Source organism: Mobula hypostoma, chromosome 5 (assembly GCF_963921235.1).
Source record: "Mobula hypostoma chromosome 5, sMobHyp1.1, whole genome shotgun sequence".
NCBI lineage: Eukaryota > Metazoa > Chordata > Chondrichthyes > Myliobatiformes > Myliobatidae > Mobula > Mobula hypostoma.
In genome coordinates this window covers 194899903-194923403 of record NC_086101.1, presented here as the reverse complement: position 1 = coordinate 194923403, position 23501 = coordinate 194899903, and the positions used below count along the sequence as shown (strand labels likewise).

General features: G+C 47.6%; 1 protein-coding gene across 3 annotated transcripts in view; it reads left to right on the top strand.

Annotated features, from left to right (window-relative positions):
• LOC134347264 (succinyl-CoA:3-ketoacid coenzyme A transferase 1, mitochondrial-like) overlaps nt 1–23501 on the top strand; it is a 183962-nt gene that overhangs the window by 87492 nt on the left and 72969 nt on the right. For 2 of the 3 annotated variants that reach the window (XM_063049639.1, XM_063049641.1), the window contains exons 2-3: nt 5218–5343; nt 22065–22173. In XM_063049639.1, the coding sequence (XP_062905709.1) occupies nt 5218–5343; nt 22065–22173 (235 nt within the window). Of the gene's footprint in view, nt 1–5217; nt 5344–6363; nt 6572–22064; nt 22174–23501 lie in introns of those variants that run through there. The other variant, XM_063049640.1, reaches the window with a different exon arrangement.

Genomic DNA, 23501 nt, shown 5'->3' with positions numbered 1-23501 from the left:
GCATGCTACCTTGGTTTTCTTAAGTACAGGGACCATGATGGACAATTTGTAACAGAAGGGCACTACACACTGGGAGAGGGAGAGATTAAAAATGTCTGGAAACACACCAGCCAGTTGCTCTGCACACACGTTTTGAGGACCTGTCCTGGGAAGCCATTCGGCCCCTCTGCCTTGTGGCTGTTGACAAATTGCAGTGTTCTATGTACTTCAGCTTCAGAGATACGGAGTCCGAATCAGGTTTAATATCACTGGTATATGTCATGCAATTTGTTGTTTTGCGATAGCATTACATCCCAACACAAAATAATTAAAAAGCATGAATTACAATAAGAAAGATATATTTAAAATAAATTAAATAAGTAATGAAATAAGAGAAATATGTGAGGTGGTGTCCATGGATTCATTATCCTTCAGAAATTTGATGCCAGAGGGGAAGAAGCCATACCTGAATCATTAAGTGTGTGTCTTCAGGCTTCTTGATGGTAGCAATGAGAAGAGGGCATGTCCTGGGTGATGGGGGTCCTTAATGATGGATACCGTCCTTTTGAGGCATCTATCATCTTTCAAGAAGTCCTCGACACTGGAGAGGTGAGAACCCCTGATGAAGCTGGCTGAGTTTACTGTGGCCCCTCCATACCAGATGGGCTGGGATTCTGCAGATATTGGAAATCTTAAACGACACCCTCAAAATCAAGACCCTTCTCAGCCCAAAACATCAACTGTTTTTTCCCCTCCATAAAAGCTGCCTGACTTCCCGAGTTCCTCCAGCATTTTCTGTGTGTTTACCCGCAAGTATTTGCATTTGGGGAACAATGAATTCATCCAGGATGCTAAACCAGCCCTTCTACAGTTACACTAGAGATTCTGCAGATGCTGGAAGTCCAAAGCAACACACACCAAATGCTGGAGGAACTCAGCAGGTCAGGCAGCAGCTGTGGAGAGGAATAAACAGTCAATGTTTTGGACTGAGAATCTTCTTTAGGACTAGGAATATAACAGGAGATTGAGCAAACTTGGGTTGTTTTCTCTCGAGCAACCGAGACTAAGGGAAGATCTGATAGAAGTTTATAAAATTTGAGAGACACAGATAGAGTAGACAGACAATATCATTTCCCGGGGTTGAAATATCTAAAGCCAGAGGGAATGCATTTAAGGTGAGGGGGGTAATTGCAAAGGAGAGGTGAGAGGCAGGTTTTTTACACACAGAGTGGTGGATGCCTGGAATCCGCTTAGAGACATTTAGATAGGCACAGGAATGTGAGGAAAATGGAAGGAAATGGACATGGTGTAGGCAGAGAGATTAGTTTAGTTGACCATTTGATTACTAATGAATTTGTTTCGGCACAACACTGTGGGCCAAAGGGCCTGTTCCTGTACAGTAGGTTCCTGGTCTATGTTCTATGTGCGTGGTCCGCTACAATTACTTACAGTTACAGTTATTTACAAGCTCTGACATGTAGGCACAATAAATCCCTACTAACTACACATCCTGTCGGTGTGGTGGCCTTCGTTGTTGCTGTAAGTCCTCCTGTGCAACCTTCTGCGCTGACAGTTTGGTTTTCCACAGCTCCTTCCCCGAGCAGCCTCTCTGCCACACAAATTTGCTCAAAATAGTCTCGTTTTGCTTCTTTGGCTTCCTGCCTAGTTCTTGCCACCTCCTCTCCACTGTAGACGTCAGGCAGCCGCCTCGCACACACCTCCCCACGCAGGCTGTCTTAAAGCTGGACTGCAACGGCAGCGCTTCAAGTTCAAGTTTATTGCCATCTGACTGTACACGTGTACAATCGAACTAAGCTACGTTCCTCCGGGCCACAGTCAAGTTTATTACCATCTGGCTGTACATGTGTACAATCGAACTAAACTACGTTCCTCCGGGCCACAGTCAAGTTTATTACCATCTGACTGTACATGTGTACAATCAAACTAAACTACGTTCCTCCGGGCCACAGTCAAGTTTATTACCATCTGGCTGTACATGTGTACAATCAAACTAAACTACGTTCCTCCGGGCCACAGTCAAGTTTATTACCATCTGACTGTACATGTGTACAATCGAACTAAACTACGTTCCTCTGGATTATGGTGCACCCACAATACATATATTCTACACAGTACATAAAACAAAATATTACCACAAATAAATTAATAAAATATAATTCAAAATGCATGTGAAATGTACAGTAAACAGCTCACAGTCCTAGTGACGAGATCTGGGTGGTGGCAGTGTATTCATTAGTCTCCCAGCCTGAGGGAACAATCTGTTACCCAGTCTGTCAGCCCCGGTCCTGATGCTCCTGTACCTCCTTCCTGACCCTGGTGTGTCAAGGAGATTGTGGGATGGTGGTCGGGATCCTCAGGCGCGTGGGGCAACATGTGGCCTGGGACTAGGAGATGAGGCTGCTCTTCACCCCCACTCCCCAGCCCACACTCCATACACCTCCAGAATCACGTGGAGTGACTTACTGTATGAGGAAAGACTGAACAAGCTAAAGCTGTTTATTTGGCTAGGTTGAGTAAGCGTATGAGGGTAGGTTGAGTGAGTTAGGGTTTTTCTCATTGGAGTGACGGAGGATGAGAGGCGACTCGATAGAGGTGTGCAGGATGATAAGAGGCATTGACAGAGTGGACAGCCAAACGCATTTTCTCAAGGCTGATATGATGGGGCATAATTTTGAAATGATTGGGGGAAAGTGTAGTGGGAACTTCAGACAGCAGTAGAGAGTGGTGAGTGCTCCCAGGGGTGGGGTGGTGGTAGAGGCAGGGACATGAAAGACATTTAGGAGACTCCTAGGAAGACAGTGGATGATAGAAAGATGGGCTATGTGGGAGGGAAGGGTTGGGTTGGTCCAACAATCTGTACTGTTCAATGTCCTATGTAAAAATATTCGAGACTTCCTTGCTGGTAACTGAGATTGTTAAGGTTAACAATGAGTGATCCATTGAACAGATTGCTTCTTCACACAGGACTGTGGAAATCTCACAGCCTGCGCTAAAGAATAACTGACGCAGTGAATGAAATGAAACACTAAACCTTGGACCAGTGGAGTTTCCGTGGGTGAGAGGGCATCAAGGGAAATGAAGCAGAGATGGGTAAATGTCACACTGACACACGGTCTCGTTGAACACCAGAGCAGCTTCAGGGACTGAATGACCCAAGGTAGGCACATAACAACGCTCAAAAGGCATCTGGAGAATGTGATGAGTCAAAAAACTGTTTCAGGAAGAGCTTCTTCCCCTCTGCCATCAGATTTCAGAATGGACATTGAACCCATGAACACTACCTCAGTTTTTTTTTATTTTTTGCCTCTCTTTGCATTATTTAATGTAATTTTATATATGTTTATTTATTGTTATTTATAGTTATTTTAATTATTATATATTGCAAAGTACTTGCTGCAAAACAAATTTCACAACATATGCCAGTGATGTTAAACATGATTCAGACGTGAGTAACAATGGGCAAATGGGAATAGCAGGTGGTCAACATGGACTAGATGGACCATGTTGTGTTACTCTATGACACACAATGTTTTAGGGACAGCTTCTCGCCTTCCACCTTCGATTTATGAGCGGCCCATGAACACCACCTCACCATTTGCTCCCTTTTTGTGTGACTTGTTTTTTGTTAATTTCTGATTGGAACCTATAATAATTTTAATGTTCTGCACAGTACTGCTGCCACAAAACAACAACTTTCACAAGAACATCGGGGATAAGAAACCTGATTGTGGTGCAAAGGCTTCTTCCCCATTCTATACTCTAGGCCGGGGAGGGAACTGGACAGTATTTTTTAACTGCATAACAGACCTGAAGGAGCAAATGATGAACACAGGAGATCCTGCAGATACTGGAAATGCAGAGCAACACATACTAAACGCTGGAGGAACTCAGCAGGTCGGGCAGCATCTATGGAGGGGAATCAACAGTCATTGTTTCGGGCGGAAACCCTCGACCCAAAGCATCAACTGTTCATTCATTTCCACAGATGCTGCCTAACCTGCCGAGTTCCTCCAGTATGTTATGTGTGCTACTGAAAGGCTGCAGTGTGGCCATTTGTATAGGACTAGCTTGCCGGGTCAGCAGCCGTCACGGGGGAGCCGGGTCAACGGCAACGTTCCCTCCAAGGTGTGCACGCACACAGCTCTGTTGCTCCTAGAGTACAAAGGGATTTAAACTGCGCACGATAGGTTGTCACCCTCTACCCCGTTGGCATGTTACGTGTATTTCACTATCGTACACAATCACAGTTCCTTTTCTGGTTTCTGATGCGGACGGTGTTGACAACGTGGAGTTTGCGATGATTTGTCTGCAGATTCTACAACTGGCTTATTTATACTGTTTTTGTTGAAGAAATTAATGTGTGCGCAGATGTTGTTGTCACAGGGCAAAATACTTCACAGCACAAGATTTTTGCACACACTGGTCATTGCAAATTAGAGGGAACACGGGCCAAAGGCCCTGTTTCCCTGTGGTATGTCACCGCTGGTGGAGTGGATAATAGACAATAGACAATAGGTGCAGGAGTAGGCCATTCGGCCCTTCGAGCCAGCACCGCCATTCACTGTGATCATGGCTGATCATCCACAATCAGTATCCAGTTCTTGCCTTATCCCCATAACCTTTGATTCCGCTATCTTTAAGAGCTCTATCCATCTCTTTCTTGAAAGCATCCAGAGACTTGGCCTCCACAGCCTTCTGGGGCAGAGCATTCCATATATTCATCACTCTCTGGGTGAAAAAGTTGTTCCTTAACTCCGTTCTAAATGGCCTACCCCTTATTTTTAAACTGTGACCTCTGGTTCTGGACTCACCCATCAGCGGGAACATGCTTCCTGCCTCCAGCGTGTCCAATCCCTTAATAATCTTATATGTTTCAATAAGACCCCCTCTCAGCCTTCTAAATTCCAGCGTATACAAGCCCAGTCGCTCCAATCTTCGATTCCAAAGGCCCTGTTTCCCTGTGGTATGTCACCGCTGGTGTAGTGGATCGATTCCAAGTCAACATATAAACGATCAAATTTCAGCAAGCAGTGCCTTTGCTTGGGAGCAAAGACACACATTTATTGAGCAGGACTGGAAGGACAGAAAATGCTGGGAACCCTGAGCGAGTTAGGCAGTGTGTGTGAGGACAGGTGTAGCGCTCAGCAGGCCGAAGGGCCTGTTTTTGGGCCGTTCCATCTTCTGATGCAAGGTTCTGACCCAAAATTCCCTCCTCAGACACCGCCCCACCGGCTGAGATCTCCAGCCAGTCCGGAGTTACTGCAGATACCAGCACCTGCCGTCTTTTCAAGATTCAACATTGTTCAACATCATTTCCAGCACACAAGTGTAAAAGGAAATAAGGTAACTATTACTGCAGCACAAAAAGCACAATAAGGTAAAGAACACAATAATTAAAAAACACAATAAATACATAATATTATGTAGGAAGGATGTGGAAGCATTGGAAAGGATACTGAGGAGATTTACCAGGATGCTTCCTGGTTTAGAAAGTATGGATTATGATCAGAGACTAAGGGAGCTAGGGCTTTACTCTTTGGAGATAAGGAGGATGAGAGGAGACATGATAGAGGTGTACAAGATAATAAGAGGAATGGATAGAGCAGATAGCCAGCGCCTCTTCCCCAGGGCACCTCTGCTCAATACAAGAGGACATGGCTTTAAGGTAAGGGGTGGGAAGTTCAAGGGGGATATTAGAGGAAGGTTTTTTACTCAGAGAGTGGTTGGTGCGTGGAATACACTGCCTGAGTCAGTGGTGGAGGCAGATACACTAGTGAAGTTTAAGAGACTACTAGACAGGTATATGGAGGAATTTAAGGTGGGGGGGTTATATGGGAGGCAGGGTTTGAGGGTCAGCACAACATTGTGGGCCGAAGGGCCTGTACTATGCTGTACTATTCTATGCTCTATAAGATAGCTTTGATCCTATGTGCATAAATTGACACCAGTGTCTGCCTATATAAGGTGACCGAGGGGAAATGATGAGGTGGTATGTCTTCATGTGGTGCCCCTTGCGGGCTGCCCCCTGCCGTTGATATCAACCGGGATTCGGCGCACATGCGGTGGAATGCGAAAGCCCGCGCTCCCCGCACAGGCGCTTTATAAATAATTTCACATTTCCTGCCGTCTGCAGGTTTCGATGTTGGATTTTGTGAAAATCTGCTGATGGTCGGGAGAACGCGTGGGGCGCTCGGTGTTTCGTCCGCGCACGGGGAACCTGCCGAGACCTTCTGCGCCAGAGCTGCGATCCGCCGCTTGATTGACAATTTAAGAGTGCGCACCATTAAATGCGTCGGGAGCCCTCGCCCCGAACCGGAGGGCGGGGGTGGTGTTTTTTTTTGGGAGGGGTGAGGGATAGGCGGTTGCAAAGTGTTGACTGCTCTGTGGCAGGACCACAGCGCTGCCCCCCGGGCTGCGAGGCTTTAAGGCTTGCGCCCGGCTGTTGCTTTTTATAAACGGCCTCTCTCGCTGCTCAAGTTGTCGCCGTCTCGGGTTTCCTCGGCGGAAGATGGCGGCTCTGTGCGGCACGCTGCTGAGGGGCAGCCGGGGCGTCTTTAGCCCCTGGAGGCAGGTAAGGAGGGTGGCAGCGTTACCTGCGGCGAGGGCGGTGCGGATGCCGGCTGCCCCGCTCCCCGCTCCCCGCTCCCGAAACTACCCGCAACCGCCTTCACCGGGGACCGGGGACCGGGGCAGCTGGCAGAGCCACAGAGGCTCCTGTTTCCATTCGGCCGAGCCCCGCTGTCAAATCTGCTCGGGGCGCTTCCTTTCCATTCCCCTCCCCACCTGTCAGTCTGGGTGCTCTCGGCGGGGTCGCCTGCAAACTTTTGCCCGTCTGCCCTTGCCTCACTTCCCCCCGGTAGCGACAGGTCTGCCCTTCGGCTCACCATGCGGTGCCCCACGAAACAAACCCCCTCCCTCTGCTCACACGGTGCCCGTCTCCCCGCACACCCACGGCTCTTGGAGCCGCAGAGAGGCAGTTTGGCGCACAGGAAGACTCTGCAACACGGAGTCAAAACTGCCCAGCGCATCGCCCGCCAGCAAGGGCATCTGTACTGAAAGGTGCTGCACCATCAGGAGGGATCGCCCCACCGTGATCATAGACTCTGTGCCCCGCTCTCAAGGGAGGAGGCTACATAGCATCGGCCAGGACCACCATGCTGTTACCCCCAGCAGCAAGGGTGATCACCACCCCCCCTCCCCCACCACCACTATATCATTTCCTGCCAGACACTCCTGTGACTGGTGTCACTTCATGGACATACAATGACTCTATATAAGCTATCAGATTTTTTAATATCGCAAACACGAGGAATTCTGCAGATGCTGGAAATTCAAGCAACACACATCAAAGTTGCTGGTGAACGCAGCAGGCCAGGCAGCATCTATAGGAAGAGGTGCAGTCGACGTTTCAGGCTGAGACCCTTCGTCAGGACTAACTGAAGGAAGAGTTAGTAAGAGATTTGAAAGTGGGAGTGGGAGGGGGAGATCCAAAATGGTTTTTATTTTTTAATATGTATTTTTTATTTTTAGTGTTTATTTTGCACTGCTTTGGATCCCCAGTAACAATTATTTTGCTCTCCCGTACACTTGCATACAGTGTGGGTGGCAGCTGAGGGCTGTTCTGCCTGTGTTCTGTGAAGGTGTTTTGGTTGTGACTGGGGGTTGTCCTGTGTCTGTGCTAGCCCACTGTCGCCGGCTCACCTTCCAGCCGAGCTCTCTGCCAGTGGTTCCTCCAGCAGCTGGTTTGTTGCCCTCGTTTCCCGTTTCTGCAAACTATTCTGTCATCATCTTCTCCCCCCTCCTTTTCCACTGACCATCTCCCCCTCACCTCTCAGACCTGAAGCATCAACCATTCCTCTGCTTCCACAGAAGTTTCTCAGCCTGCATTACTCGAGCAGTTAGATTGTTGCTCTGAACTCCGATTCCTTCAGACTATCGTCCTCACCTCACCCCTTCCCCTCACCTTTCATACTGACTACCTCCCCCTTCTAAAATGCCCTTACATTATAAATGCAGGCTTTATTCCTTTTCCTCCATATGAGAATAATTCTGGGAATGAAAGGGTTAATGTACGAGGAGCGTTTGGCTCTGGGTCTGTGCTCACTGGAGTTTCGAGAATGAGGTGAAATCTTATTAACTATTGAAAAGTCTAGACAGTGGATGCAGAGAGAATGTTTCCTATAGTGAGAGAGTCTAAGACCAGAGGGCACAGCCTCAGAATAGAGGAAGAACAGAGATGAGGAAGTAGGTTCATTTAGATGTCTGAGTACCAAGGTCAGAGGTCAATGCATGAAGGTCAAAATCCTGAGGAGCCCTGTTCCTTTAGAACAGAGATGAGGAAGAATCTCTTCAGCTACAGGGTGGTGAATCTGTGGAATTCGTTGCCACAGATGGCTGTGGAGGCCAAGTCATTGGGTACATTTAAAGCAGCGAGGATCGTAGGTTCTCGATTGGTCAGGGTGTCAAAGGTTATGGAGAGATTCAGATTTTATCACCTTTACATCGAAGCACACAGTGAGATGTGTCATTTGTGTTAATAACCAACACAGCACAAGGATGTGCCGGGGGCAGCCCGCAAGTGTCCCTACACATTCTGGCGCCAACATCGCACGCCCACGATGTTCAGCCAAACAACACAAACAGCTTAACAAGCCCCTTTTCCCCCCCGAGACCCATCACCAATCCAGGACAGACCATGTCCACTATCAGTCCTTGGTCTTGGACTCTGAAACCCGCAGACATGGGGCCTCCCAGGACTCTCTCAGGATTGTGACCTTCATGCATTGACCTCTGACTGTGGTACACAGACGTCTGACCCCTGGTACTCATGGGCCTGAGGGCTTGTGGAGCGGAAACAAAGAGAAACTGCAGCTTTGTGAGTTATGGGGTTGTCTTGAGTGGCAGAACACACTCCAGCACAGGAAGAGGCCGTCCAGCTGGAAATGCAGAGCAACACGTACAGAATGCCACAGCAACTCAGCAAGTCAGGCAGCTTCTACGGAAATAAACAGCTGACGTTTCAGACTGAGACCCTTCTTCAGGACTGGGGGGAAGGGGGAAGAAACCAGAATGTGGGGGAGGGGAAGGAGTACAAGATTTTGGGTGATAGGTCAGGAGGTTTGTGGTTGGGGGGGTTAGAAGCTGGGACGTGATAGGGGGAAGAGGTGAAGGTCGGAAAAGAAGAAATCGCTTCTCTACCTTATCTATGTTTATAACTTTTTATAAACTTCTAGGACGTCTCTCCTCAGCCTCTGACACTCCAGCGAAAACATACCTTTTGTCCAACCTCTCTTTGTAGCACAGGGCCTCTCCAATTAGCATCCTGATAAAGCTCTTCTGCGGAGTCTGTTACTGAGTAACTGCCTGCCCTGTGTCTTCTCTCTTTCTGCGTCACCGAAAGTTACTCCAGGGAGTTGAGTGAGGTCAAACTGTTTACCTGAGGCAGTGAATCTATTCCCCTATCTTGGATTTCAGTCCGTGAGCACACTTTATTCAGACTCTCTGATTCCTAAATCCAAGTTCTTGTCTTTTTCCCACAGAAGCTGAGTGCTGGTGTGGTACCTCCTGCTTGGTGGTGAATTGGTTAATTATTGTTCCATCTACCGAGGGACAGTGGAAAAACTGCTTGCATGCCATCCATACACATCTTTTCATTGCATGGGAATTGAGGCTGTACAAGGGCACATCAATAACAGAGTACAGACTCAAGTGTTGTACTTACAGAGAAAGTGCAATGCAGCCCGCCAGCCAGACTAGGCCATGCTGAGGTAGGCTGTGAGGTCAAGGGTCCATCTTATTCTGCCAGGGAATGACTGATAACAGTGGGATAGAAGCTGTCCTTGAGCCAGGTGGTACAGGCTTGCAGGCTTTGTATCTTCTGCCCAATGTGGGTGGGGAGAAGAGAGAGTGCCTGGGGCGGGTGTGGTCTTTGGTTCGTTGGCTGCTTTACTGAGGCAACGAGAGGTATCGATAGTTGATAAAGGGGAGCCTGGTTTCCCTGATGTGACCATAAGACATAGGAGCAAAATTAGGCCACTTGGCCCATGGAGTCTGCTCTGCCATTCCATCATAGCTAATATATTTTCCTTCTCAACTCCATTCTCCTGCCTTCTCCCCATTGGCCATTTTAGCCAGAGGGTGGTGAATCTATGGAACTTGTTGCCACGGGGGGCAGTGGAGGTCAAGTCATTGGGTGTATTTAAGGCAGAGATTGATAGGTATCTGAGTAGCAGGGCATCAAAGGTTATGGTGAGAATGCGGGGGAGTGGGACTAAATGGGAGAATGGATCAGCTCATGATAAAATGGCCCAGCAGACTCGATGGGCCGAATGGCCGACTTCTCCTTTGTCTTATGGTCTTATATTACCTTTGATACCCTAACTAATCAAGAACTTATCAACTGCTGCCTTAAATGTACCCAATGACTTGGCCTCCACAGTTGTCTGTGGCGATGAATTCCACAGATTCACCACTTTCTGGCTGAAGAAATTCTTCCTCCTCTCTGTTCCAAACGGATATCCTTTTATTCTGAGACTGTGCTCTCTGGTTCTAGACTCTCCCTCTATAGGAAGCATGCACTCTATCTCGAGCTTTCAATATGCTGTTTTCAGTGTGCTGTAACCTCTCATCAATTTGTTGCAGTCTCTTCAGCTAGAGAGTTGCCACCGAACCTTCCAAGTTGAGCTCCCATCCCCACAGCTCGTGGGATAGTCGGCCCTGCCGAGGAGTGGGTAGAGTGCCCTACTCATCTGAGAGGCATCTGCTCCTTGTACAGGGAGATTTGTATCGGGTGTCCTGTCTCCTGAGCTGAGGGATTGTGTGTTCAAGTCTGAATTAACCAGCTGATGACCAAAAACACATGTTGACACTTTTCAAGAGATAAGCTGATCCACGTGTGTGTGTGTGTGTGTGTGTGTGTGCGCGTGCGTGCGCGTGCGCGTTCGCACACCTGTGTGGGCGTGTTTCTGAGTAACCTAGCCAGAAATTTGCATGACAACCACTCTGTAAACAGAAGATAATCCTAGGCTAAAGGTCTCTGACACAAAATGGTATGATGAGGCTAAACTCAGGTTGGAGGAGCAACACCTCATATACCGTCTAGGTAGTCTCCAGCCCCTTGGTATGAAGATAGAATTCTCCAACTTCTGGTAATTCCCTCCCCCTCCCTTCCTCTATCCCTATTTCACATCACCTCCCTCATAGTTCCGCCTCCTTCTACTACTGTGCATTGTTCTCCTGCCAATCACCTCCCTGCTTCCCCATCCCCACCCCTTTGTCTTTCAAATTACTGTTTTTTTTCAACTACCAGCATTCTTCAAACCCTCCCCAAAGTTCTTCCTTCAGTCCTGACAAAGGGTTCCGGCCTGAAACGACTAATCTTTTCAACTGATGCTGACTGACCTGCTGAGTTCCTCCAGTGCATTGTGAGTGTTCCTGAAGGTCTCCGAGCTGCCAGTCTCATTCAACAGCTCAGGACTTGTCTCACCTTGCTGTTGCTTTTCCGGTAATGTGTGAACAGGCAGTGATCACATATTACAGATCTGAGCTGTGTTAAACAGGATCTCACCTGAAACCACCTTGACGCTGACTGATTGTTGCCTGTGATAACACCATAAGACATAGGAGCAGAATTAGGCCACTTGGCCCATCGAGTCTGCTCCACCATTCAATCATGGCTGATCCTTTTTTTTAATCCCCCCCTTCCTCAGCCGCAGTTCCCAGCCTTCTCCTCATAACCTTTGATGCAGTGTCCTGTCAGGCTCTGCCTTAAATATATCCAACAGTCTGGACTCCACAGCTGCCTGCGGTATTAAATACAAATTCACCACCCTCTGGCTAAAGAAATTTCTCAGCATCTCTGTTTGAAATGGACGCTCCTCTATCCTGAGGCTGTGCCCTCTTGTCCCAGACCCCGCCCCAGCTTGGGAAGTATCCTTTCCACAGCTACTGCTTAGGCCTTTCAACATTCAAAAGGTTTCAATGAGACCCCTCTCCAATCCTCCTAAATTCCAGTGAGTACAGACCCAGAGCCATCAAACGTTCCTGGTTTCATCCTTGTGAACCTCCTCTGGACCCTCTCCAATGCCAGCACATCTTTTCTAAGATGAGGGGCCCAAAAACTGTTCACAATACTCAAGGTGGGGCCTCACCAGTGCCTTATAAAGCCTCAGCATCACATCCCTGCTCTTGTACTCTGGACCTCTTGAAACGAATGCTAACATTGCATTTGCCTTCCTCACCACCGACTCAACCTGCAAGTTAACGTTTAGGGTGTTCTGCACAAGGACTCCCAAGTCCCCTTGCAGCTCAGATTTTTGGAATTTTCTCCCCATGGAGAAAATAGTCCACACATTTATTTCTACTACCAAAGTGCATGACCATGCATTTTCCAACATTGTATTTCATTTGCCACTCTCTTGCCCATCCTCCTAATCTGTCTCAGTCCTTCTGTATCCTACCTGTTTCCTCAACACGACCTGCCCTTCCACCAATTTTCATATGATCTGCAAGCTTGGCAACAAAGGGTCTATTCCATCATCTAAATCATTGATATACAGCATTTAAAAAAAAGCACTCCCAACACGGACCCCTGCAGAACACCACTAGTCACTGGCAGCCAATCAGAAAAGGATCCTTTTATTCCCACTCGCTGTCTCCTACCAATCAGTCAATGCTCTAACCATGTTAGTAACTTTCCTGTAATACCATGGTCTCTTAACTTGGTAAGGAGCCTCATGTGTGGCACCTTGTCAAAGGCCTTCTGAAAGACCAAATATACAACATCCACTGCATCCTCTTAATTCCAACTGATTTGTTGGGCAGGATTTCCTCTTAAGGAGACCATGCTGACTTCGTCGCACTTGTCATGTGTCACCAAGTACTGCATAACCTTGTTGTAACATGGATGAAATTACCGGAGAGACAGTCACTGGTAGATACAAAGCAGCTTCTTTATTCGACACAACAAGGTACAGCAGGCATCTTACAGACGGAGACGCTTTCCGCAGAAAGGTCTGCTAGCTAAATGTGGGCTCTATATGCTAAACACAAAGGCAATCGCTATTTAAAAAGTTACAGACAATACGTAGACAATGCTTCACACCTTCGGATTTCATTCTTTCCTCCTGACGCCAACATGTCTGTGTTGGTATCCACAGCCTTTAGGAATGTAAGTTAAGTCTACGATACATTTATTTGGCATTTTCCTTGCTAACATAGAAGACAATTAATACAATTAATATTTATAATGTATAGGTGATACTGCCTTCGAAACTACAGGATCAGGTCAAACTACCAGAAGCATCTGGTATTCACACCTTTTAGGAAGCCCATTGTGGTGGACTCAATCCACAGTCCTTTGTCAAACAGTTAAAATAGAAATCTGGTGGCCAAAGTCATTTAACTGTAAACAAATCATCTACCCAAAAAGAAATCCACTCGAACAACCTCATCCTTAAGAATTGACTTCAACATCTTCCCAACCACTGAGGTCAGGCTAACTGGTTTAATTTCTTTTCTGCTGCCTTCCTCCTTTTCTTAAAGAGTGGAGTTACATTTGCAATTTTCCAGTCCTCTGGCACCATGCCAGGGTCCAATGATTCTTGGAAGATCATTACTAATGCCTCTATGCTGTCTATTGCTACCTTTTCAAACCCAAGGCTGTAGATTATCTGGTCTAGGTGGTTTATCTACCCTTGGGTCTTTCAACTTTTTGAGCATCTTCTCCCTTGTAATAGTAACTGCACCCACTTCTCTTCCTTCACACACTACAACATCTGGCACACTGCTCATGTCTTCTGCAGCGAAGACTGATGCCAAATACTCATCTGCTGTATCCTTGGCCCGTTATTATTTCACCTGCCTCATTTTCTAGTGGTCCTATATCCACTCTCATCTCTCTTTTATGTTTTATATACTTGAAAAAGCTTTTATTATCCACTTTGATATTGTTTGCTAGTTTGCTTTCATATTTCATCTTTTCCCTCCTAATGACTCTATTTAGTTGCTCTCTAGGTTTTTAAAACCTTCCCAGTCCTCTATCTTTCTGCTAATTTTTACTTTGTTGTATGCCCTCTCTTTTGCTTTTACATCTGCTTTGACTTCCCTTGTCAGCCACAGTTGTATTATTTTGCCATTTGAGTATTTCTTTGTTTTTTGGAATACATCTATCCTGCACCTTCCTCATTTTTCCCAGAATCGCACGCCATTGCTGCTCTGCTGACATCCCTGCCAGCATCTCCTTCCAATTTGCTTTGGCCATCTCCTCTCTCATACCACTGTAATTTCCCTTACTCCACTGAAATACTGCTACATCAGACTTTCTCCCTGTGAAATTTCAAGTTCTGCTCAATCATATTGTGATCACTGTCTCCTAAGGGTGCCTTGACCTTAAGCTCCCTAATCGTCTCTGGTTCGTTACATTACACCCAATCCAGTGTAGCTACACCTCGTTAAAGCAAATATCTTGTTGTATCGTGGATGAAATTACCGGAGAGTCAGAGTCCCTGTTAGATACAAAGCAGCTTCTTTATTCGACACGACAAGCAGGCATCTTACGGACGGAGACGCTTTCCACAGAAAGGTCTGCTAGCTAAAATGTGGGCTTGATATTTATATGCTAAACACAAAGGCAATCGCTACTTAAAAAGTTACAGACAATGCTTCCTATTGAAGCTACATACAAAATCTCACACCATCCTTTCCTCCTGACATCAACATGTCTGGGTTGGTATCTACAGCCTTTAGGAATGTAAGTTAAGTCTACAATACATTTATTTGGCATTTCCTGTGCTAACATAGAAGACAATTCATACAATTAATATTTATAATGTATAGATAATACTGCCTTCAAAACTATAGCATCAGGCACCAGAAGCATCTGGTATTTACACCTTTTAGGAAGCCCATTGTGGTGGACTCAATCCACAGTCCTTTGTCAAACAGTTAAAATAGAAGTCTGGTGGCCAAAGTCATTTAAGTGTTAACAAATCATCTACCCAAAAAGAATTCACTCTAACATATCTAACCAGCCAGCCCTGTGGCAGCAACACCATGCACAAAAGCACGCAGCCATGGTCACGAGGTTCACTTGGGAAGTTCCTCCAGCAGTGTGCTGACCTCTTTCCTGTTTCTGTGCTGGGTGACTGGCTCTCTTTCCAGCACCTGCAGTACTTTGGTTTTCGAATCTTTTTACAACCCCACATAACACAGGCGACCACAGTTGTGTAGCGGTTAGCACGACGCTTTGCAGTGCCTGTTATCCCCAGCTGAGTTCAATTCCCTCCGCTGTCTCTAAGGAACACACACAAAATGCTGGAGGAGCTCAGCAGGCTAGGCAGCATCTGTGGAAGAGAGTAAACAGTGGACCTTTAGGGCTGAGACCCATCTTCAGGACTGGAAAGGAAGGGGAGAATTCGGAGTAAGAAGGTAGGGGGAAAGGAAGAAGCAGTACAGGGTGGTAGGTGAATCTGGGAGGGGAGAGAAGGGTGAAGTAAAGAGCCGGGAAGTCGATTGGTGAAAGAGATGAAGGGCTGGAGAAGGGGGAATCAGGTGGAAGAGGATCGAAGACCATGGAAGAGAAGGAAGAGGAGCACCAGAGGGAGGTGAGGGGCAGATTCTTGCTTTCTGTAAGGAGTTTGTACGTTCTCCCAAGACTGCAAGCGTTCCCTCCATTTCCCTCCCACATTCCAAAGATGTATGGATCTGGGTTGGCCTTGGAACCATGGTGACTCTCGCAGCTGCCTCTCAGCACGTCCTCAGTCCGTGTTGGTTGTTCATGCATTTTCCTGTCTGTTTCAATATACTTGTGACAGGTAAAATTAATCTAATCTCTGAAGTGAGGGTCAGTGCCTCCTCTTTTGTTCCTGTGGAATATTTGCTAAATGTTGTGACTCAGTACTCAAGTGTAGTTGGGATGCAGAGAGAGTTAGATTACATTATCTGTAGTTTAACCTGGGTTATCAGGGACAATTGTTTGCTGACTTGTTCCTTCATTCATTGATTTATAATCAACTCGGTAGTTACACAGTGATCAGTCGCTCTCTTTGCTGGTACCTCCCTTCCCCTCCCTCTGCGCTCACACCTATATTTTAAATGCTCGAGTCACACCGTGCTGTTTAGTGTTTAACCTATGGCTTGATGGACGTTCTTGTCGGGGGAGACGGGAAGTTTCTGGGTCCATCTCGGAAGACTATGTACACATTGTCGATCTGGCCACTGACGTTAGCGAATCCCGGGGGGAGGGGTGGTGAGGCAGTCTGTCACGCAGAGCCTGACGGGGCCTGCGAGCCTCCCCCCAACCACTCGCTGCCGTTCAGTGGATTTTGCAGGGTTGCCCCCCTCCGTTTCCTCTGCTGCGTGTTCCTCACAATCCTTGGCCCATTACTGTCGTGATGCATCAGGATTGGGGTGGGCAGACTGGGAAGCAGCTGCTTCGTGCAAGGGTGTGTATTAAATGTGTCAAAGATCAGCAAAACCTGCCAAAATTTACAAAAAGAGATCTACACCCTCTCTTACCACAGTATATAGCTTCATATTATTTTGTCTGGTGTGAAGATAGAAAAAGATATAAAATCTTTCAATCTTTCTCTCTCCCCCTCCTCACCATCTTTAATTACCCACAAAGTTAACTTAAGACAGCGCATGATTTGGAATATGGTGCACCCCACAATGAATGTAATTATACACAGAACGTGCTGGAGGAACTCAGCTGGCCAGGCAGCAGCTAGGGAAAAGAGTACAGTTGACGTTTCGGGCTGAGACCCTTCGGCACGACTGGAGAATCAGTGTTGAGTAGATTTAAAAGGTGGTGGAGGAGGGAGAGAAACACAAGGTGATGGGTGAAACGTGGAGGGGCAGGGTTGATGTAGAGCTGGGAAGTTGATTAGTGAACGAGATACAGGGCTGGGTAAGGTGGGGGGGGGAGTCTGATAAGAAGACAGTGTTGTAACATGGATGAAATTACTGGAAAGACAGTCACTGGTAGATACAAAGCAGCTTCTTTATTCGACACAACAAGGTACAGCAGGCATCTTACGGACGGAGACGCTTTCCGTAGAAAGGTCTGCTAGCTAAATGTGGGCTCGATATTTATGTGCTAAACACAAAGGCAATCACTATTTAGAAGTTACAGACAATGCTTAGACAATGCTTCACACCTTCGGATTTCATCCTTTCCTTCGACGCCAACATGTCTGAGTTGGTATCCACAGCCTTTAGGAACGTAAGTTAAGTCTACGATACATTTATTTGGCATTTCCCATGCTAACGTAGAAGACAATTAATACAATTAATATTTATAATGCAGTCATAGTCGTACTTTAATAATCCCAGGGGAAATTGGTTTTTGTTAGTTGCTCCATAAATGATAAATAGCAATAGAACCATAAATAGTTAAATAGTAATATGTAAATTATGCCAGTAAATTATGAAATAAATCCAGGACCAGCCTCACACATCAAAGTTGCTGGTGAACGCAGCAGGCCAGGCAGCATCTCTAGGAAGAGGTACAGTCGACGTTTCAGGCCGAGACCCTTCGTCAGGACAACAGGGTGTCGGACCCTCCCCCGTCGAAACTACACTATCAGGTCAAACTATCAGAAGTATCTGGTATTCACACCTTTTAGGAAGCCCATTGTGGTGGACTCAATCCACAGTCCTTTGTCAAACAGTTAAATAGAAGTCTGGTGGCCAAAGTCATGTAAATGTTAACAAATCATCTACCCAAAAAGAAATCCTCTCTAACAGACACAGAAGGCCTGGGAAGAAAGAAAAGGGGTGGGGGGGGGGAAGGGAAGGAGCACCAGAGAGACGATGGACCGGCAAGGAAATAAGGTGAGAGGGGAAAGGTGAAGGAGGTGATGGTGGGGAGGGGCGGGGGTCATTACCAGAAGTTCGAGAAGTTGATGTTCATGCCATCAGGTTGGAGGCTACCCAGCTGATACAAGGTGGTGTTCCTCCAATCTGAGTGTGGCCTCATCACGACAGTAGAAGAGGCCATGGATAGACATATGGGAATGGGAAATGGAGTTATTTGGGTGGCCACTGAGAGATTATTTGGGTGGCCACTGAGAGATCCTGCTTGTTCTGGCAGACGGAGCGTAGGTGTATCCCTTTTTTATTCTGACCTCTCCCACTCCCCCTCCACTCACCCCACCTTTTAAATCTACTTCTCAACTTTTTTCCTCCAATCCTGATGAAGAGTCTCGGCCCGAAACGTTAACTATGCTTTTTATCTTGGATGCTGCCTGGTCTGCTGAGTTCCTCCAGCAATTTGTGTGTGTTGCTCGGATTTCCAGCATCTACAGAATCTCCTCTTGTTTATGAATGTGGTTATAATCATAAATGAAGTATCTTCCTTAAATATCATATGCAAACAATGTGTACACATTTACACTTCCCCATTGTGGAATATCCCACCGTCTATGTCGGGAAAGCACCGTAAAGCCAACCCATTGTCAACATGTGCTTGGGGGAAGACATTGAACTGTATGCACTCAGCGCAGAATTACAAGGCTGTGTGTGTGTTGTGTACAGACTGCATTTACCAAGCACTCTCTCACAATGATACACAAGCCAGCGCAGTACAATATGGAGAGCAAGTTGTTGCCCGTGTAGCAGGTTCCCCCACTCCACACAGCTGATGAACCCCAAGGATTGACAGAGACTGATACAGTTTGGCACCGGCAGCATCGCAGGAGTTGTCGGTCAGCATAGGACTCCAGCTGTGGGTTTTTCCCTCGGAATTTACAACCAAGGCCTTCCCCGTGACTGGGTACAGCTGCAAAGCAGCAGAGGTTTGAGATCAGAGTTTTCCTTCGAGATGAGCTGCTGGCCATGGCTGTCAAGCCCCCTCTGCCAGAAACGGCTGATTTTTAAAGTGCCAGTGACCTGTCTTTGCCCCTTCTCCCGTCAGTAGAAATGGTTCTATCTCCTGTGCACTTCATGCATTTTGAATTATATTTTATTTGGTGATATTTTCTTTTGTGCTGTGTGTGATATAAGTTTTGTGGGTGCACTGTGGGCCAGAGGAACGTTGTTTCATTTGGTTGTACAATAAACTTGAACTTGCTTATTTATTGGCTGGATCCAGACCAGCCCCCAGAGTTTCAATCCCACTCGTTCCACTGATTAATTATCCCCATCCACCAGCACTAAGGTGATATACAGGAACCTTTTGACACGTCTTTGGGATGTGGGATGAGACTGGAACACCCAGAGAAGAGACGACGAGCGGTTACCGTAACTGTCACGGTGCCAGCAATCAGGGTTTAGTTCTGCTGCTGTCTAAGGATTTTGTATGTTTTCCCCTCTCAGCCTTTACTATCTGTGTACCTGTCCTGCCTACACCACTTCCTCAGGTTCCTATTAAATCTCTCCCCTCTCCCCTTAAACCTGTGCCCTCTTGTTCTGAATTCCACAATCCGAGCGAAAGACTGTACACATTCACCCTCTGGACATCTGACAAACTTTGATGCACCTGCTGGTGTGCTGCTGTCTAAGGAGTAAAGACCTGCCCAGCCTCTCTCTAACTCAGTCGTGCCAACATCTAGTAAAGATGTTAATACTGATGCAAGTGAGTCTTTAATTACACCTGTGGTGCACGTGGCTATGAACTCTCTCATCCATTTCTTCCTCCCCACTGATCTTCCTATCTCCCTCCTGCCATTTATTTGAGACAAGCGGTACACCAGCCCATTCACCTTCTCGCTCATCACCATTCAGGCCCACAAACAATCCTCCTAGGTGAAGCAACACTTCACCTGAAAGTCGTTCAGGGCTGTCTGTTTTATCTGGTGTTGCCTCCTCTATGTCAATGACACCCAGCGTAGATTGGGAGACTGCTTTGTCCGGGCACCTTCGCCCCGTTCACTGAAAAAAGTTGTATTTCCCGGTGGGCACCCATTTCAATTCCCATTCCCGTTCTGACCTGTTGGTCCGTAGCCTTCTGTACTGACATGATGAGGCCACGCTCAGGTTGGAGGTGTAACACCTCATCTTCTGTCTGGGTAGCCTCCAACCAGATGGCATGAACGTTGATTTCTCTGACTTTGGGTATTTTTACCCCCTTTCCCCTTCCCCCTTCCATTTCCCACTCTGGCTCCCCTCTTACCTTTCCCAGCTGCCCTTTATCTCCCCTGGTTTCACTCTTTCCCTTTCTCCCATGGTTCACTCTCCTCTCCTATCAGATTCCCACTTCTTCAGCCCTTTACCTTTAACACCTATCACCTGCCGGCTTCTCTCTCATTTCATCCTGTCACCCACCCACCTTTCCCCTCACCTGGTCCACCTATCACCTGTCAGCTTGTACTCCTTCCCCTCCCCCCACCTTATTGTTTTGTTGTCTTTTGCTTCCTTTTAAAGTCCTGATGAAGGGTCTCAGCCTGAAATAAGACCATAAGACAAAGGAGCAGAAGTCGGCCATCCGGCCCATCGAGTCTGCTCCGCCATTTTATCACGAGCTGATCCATTCTCCCATTTAGTCCCACTCCCCCACCTTCTCACGGTAACCTTTGTTGCCCTGGCTACTCAGATACCTATCAATCTCTACCTTAAATACACCTAATAACTTGGCCTCCACTGCTGCCTGTGGCAACAAATTCCATAGATTCACCACCTTCTGACTAAAAAAATTTCTTTGCATTTCTGTTCTGAATGGGTGCCCTTCAATCCTTAAGTCACGCCCTCTCATACTAGACTCCCCCATCATGGGAAACAACTTTGCCACATCCACTCTGTCCATGCCTTTTAACATTCGAAATGTTTCTATGAGGTCTCCCCTTATTCTTCTAAACTCCAAGGAATACAGTCCAAGAGCGGACAAACGTTCCTCATATGTTAACCCTCTCACTCCCGGAATCATTCTAGTGAATCTTCTCTGTACCCTCTCCAACGTCAGCACATCCTTTCTTAAATAAGGAGACCAAAACTGCCCACAGTACTCCAAGTGAGGTCTCACCAGCGCCTTATAGAGCCTCAACATCACATCCCTGCTCCTATACTCTATTCCTCTAGAAATGAATGCCAACATTGCATTCGCCTTCTTCACTACTGACTCAACCTGGAGGTTAACCTTAAGGGTATCCTGTACGAGGACTCCCAAGTCCCATTGCATCTCAGAACTTTGAATTCTTTCCCCATTTAAATAATAGTCTGCCCGTTTATTGATTGTTTATTCTTCTCCATTGATGCTGCCTGATCTGCCGAGTTCCTCCACTACTTTGTGTGTGGTTCTTGATTTCCAGTTCCTACAGAGTGTGTGTGTGTGTGACTGTGTGTGTGTGACTGTGTGTGTGAGTCTGTGACTGTGTGTGTGTGCCTGTGTGTGACTGTGACTGTGTGTGTGACTGTGTGTGACTGTGACTGTGTGTGTGTGACTGTGACTGTGTGTGTGTGTGTGTGACTGAGAGTGTGTGTGTGTGACTGTGTGTGTGTGACTGAGAGTGTGTGTGTGACTGTGCGTGTGTGACTGTGTGCGTGTGTGACTGAGAGTGTGTGTGCGCGTGTGTGTGTGCGCGTGTGTGTGTGTGCGCGTGTGTGTGTGACTGTGTGTGTGTGTGACTGAGAGTGTGTGACTGAGAGTGTGTGACTGTGTGCGCGTGTGTGTGCGCGACTGAGTGTGCGTGGGTGTGTGTGTGTGACACTGTGTGTGTGTGACTGTGTGTGACAGAGTGTGTGTGTGCGTGTGTGTGTGACTGAGTGCGTGGGTGTGTGTGACTGAGTGTGACTGTGTGTGTGTGACTGTGAGTGTGCGTGGGTGTGTGAGTGTGTGTGTGTGACACTGTGTGTGTGAGTGTGTGTGTGTGCACGTGGGTGTGTGACTGTGTGTGTGTGTGACCGTGAGTGTGCGTGGGTGTGTGAGTGTGTGTGTGTGTGTGTGAGACACTGTGTGTGTGTGTGTGACTGTGAGTGTGCGTGGGTGTGTGTGACTGAGTGTGACTGTGTGTGTGTGTGAGTGTGTGTGTGTGTGACACTGTGTGTGTGTGAGTGTGGGGCAGTACATTGGCCAGGAATGTGGAGGGTTTTTTAGCCGTCACTCACCCGTCCCGTCTGCTTCCCGTTCTCAGAACTGCAGCTGTTTCCTCTCCACTAGCGCTCAACGGTACACCAAGTTCTACGATGACGCTGAGGCTGCTGTGAAAGACATTCCAGATGGTTCTACACTACTGGTTGGAGGTGAGGTCACCCTGTCCTGCCACTCTGGTGTGTGTGCTCCGTGCTTGGAACCCAGCTGGCTGTGCTGTAACGGCACGATAGCGTGGGGGCTCACGTAACGCTTTACGGCACCTGTGATGAGCAGTTGGGTTCAGTTCTTGTCACTGTCCGTAAGGAGACTGTGTGACCACGTGGGCTTCCTCTGGGTGCTCTGGTTTCCCCCACGTTCCAGAGGTTATGCAGGTTCGTGTTGGTGAGTCGTGAGCATGCTGTGGTGGGTGGCACTTGCGGGCTGTCCCCAGCACATCCTCGTTGAGCTTTGATGCAAGCAACGTGTGTTTTAATATTCACGTGAGAGATAAAGTTAATCTTAGTGTTGGAAAAACTTGGCAGGTCAGGCAGCACAGAACACTACAGCACAGAAAACAGGCCATTCGGCCTTTCTGGTCTGTGCTAAAACTTTGTCCTGCTAGTCCCATTGACCTGTACCCAGTCCATAACCCTCCAGACCTCTCCCATCCACGTATCTATCCACTTTATTCTTAAAACTTAAGAGTGAGCCCGTATTTCCCATGTCAGATGGCAGCTCGTTCCACACTCCCACCACTCTCTGAGTGAAGAAGTTCCCCCTAAACCTTTCCCCTTTCACCCTAAAGCCATGTCCTCTTGTATTTATCTCTCCTAATCTAAGTGGTAAGAGCCTATTCACATTTACTCTGTCTATACCCAGCATAATTTTGTAAACCTCTATCAAACCTCCCCTCATTCTCCTATGCTCCATCTGTGGAAGGAAACGGGCAGTTGCAGTTTGGGTCATGATCCTTCTGGACTGAGAGGGGAGATGGCTACTGGGATCTGATGAAGGGGAGGAGTGGAGTAAGAGCGGGGAGGTGATGGGTGGATCCAGGTGAGGGGGGGTGATGGACAGATGGAGGAGGGGAGAGTGGGATATTGACAGGCTGGGAGGTGACGGGAGGATCCAGGTGAGGGGGGGTGATGGACAGATGGAGGAGGGGAGAGTGGGATATTGACAGGCTGGGAGGTGATGGGTGGATCCAGGTGAGGGGGGGTGATGGACAGATGGAGGAGGGGAGAGTGGGATAGTGACAGGCTGGGAGGTGATGGGTGGATCCAGGTGAGGGGGGGTGATGGACAGATGGAGGAGGGGAGAGTGGGATGGTGACAGGCTGGGAGGTGACGGGTGGATCCAGGTGAGGGGGAGTGATGGACAGATGGAGGAGGGGAGAGTGGGATAGTGACAGGCTGGGAGGTGAAGGGTGGATCCAAGTGAGGGGGGGTGATGGACAGACGGAGGAGGGGAGAGTGGGATAGTGACAGGCTGGGAGGTG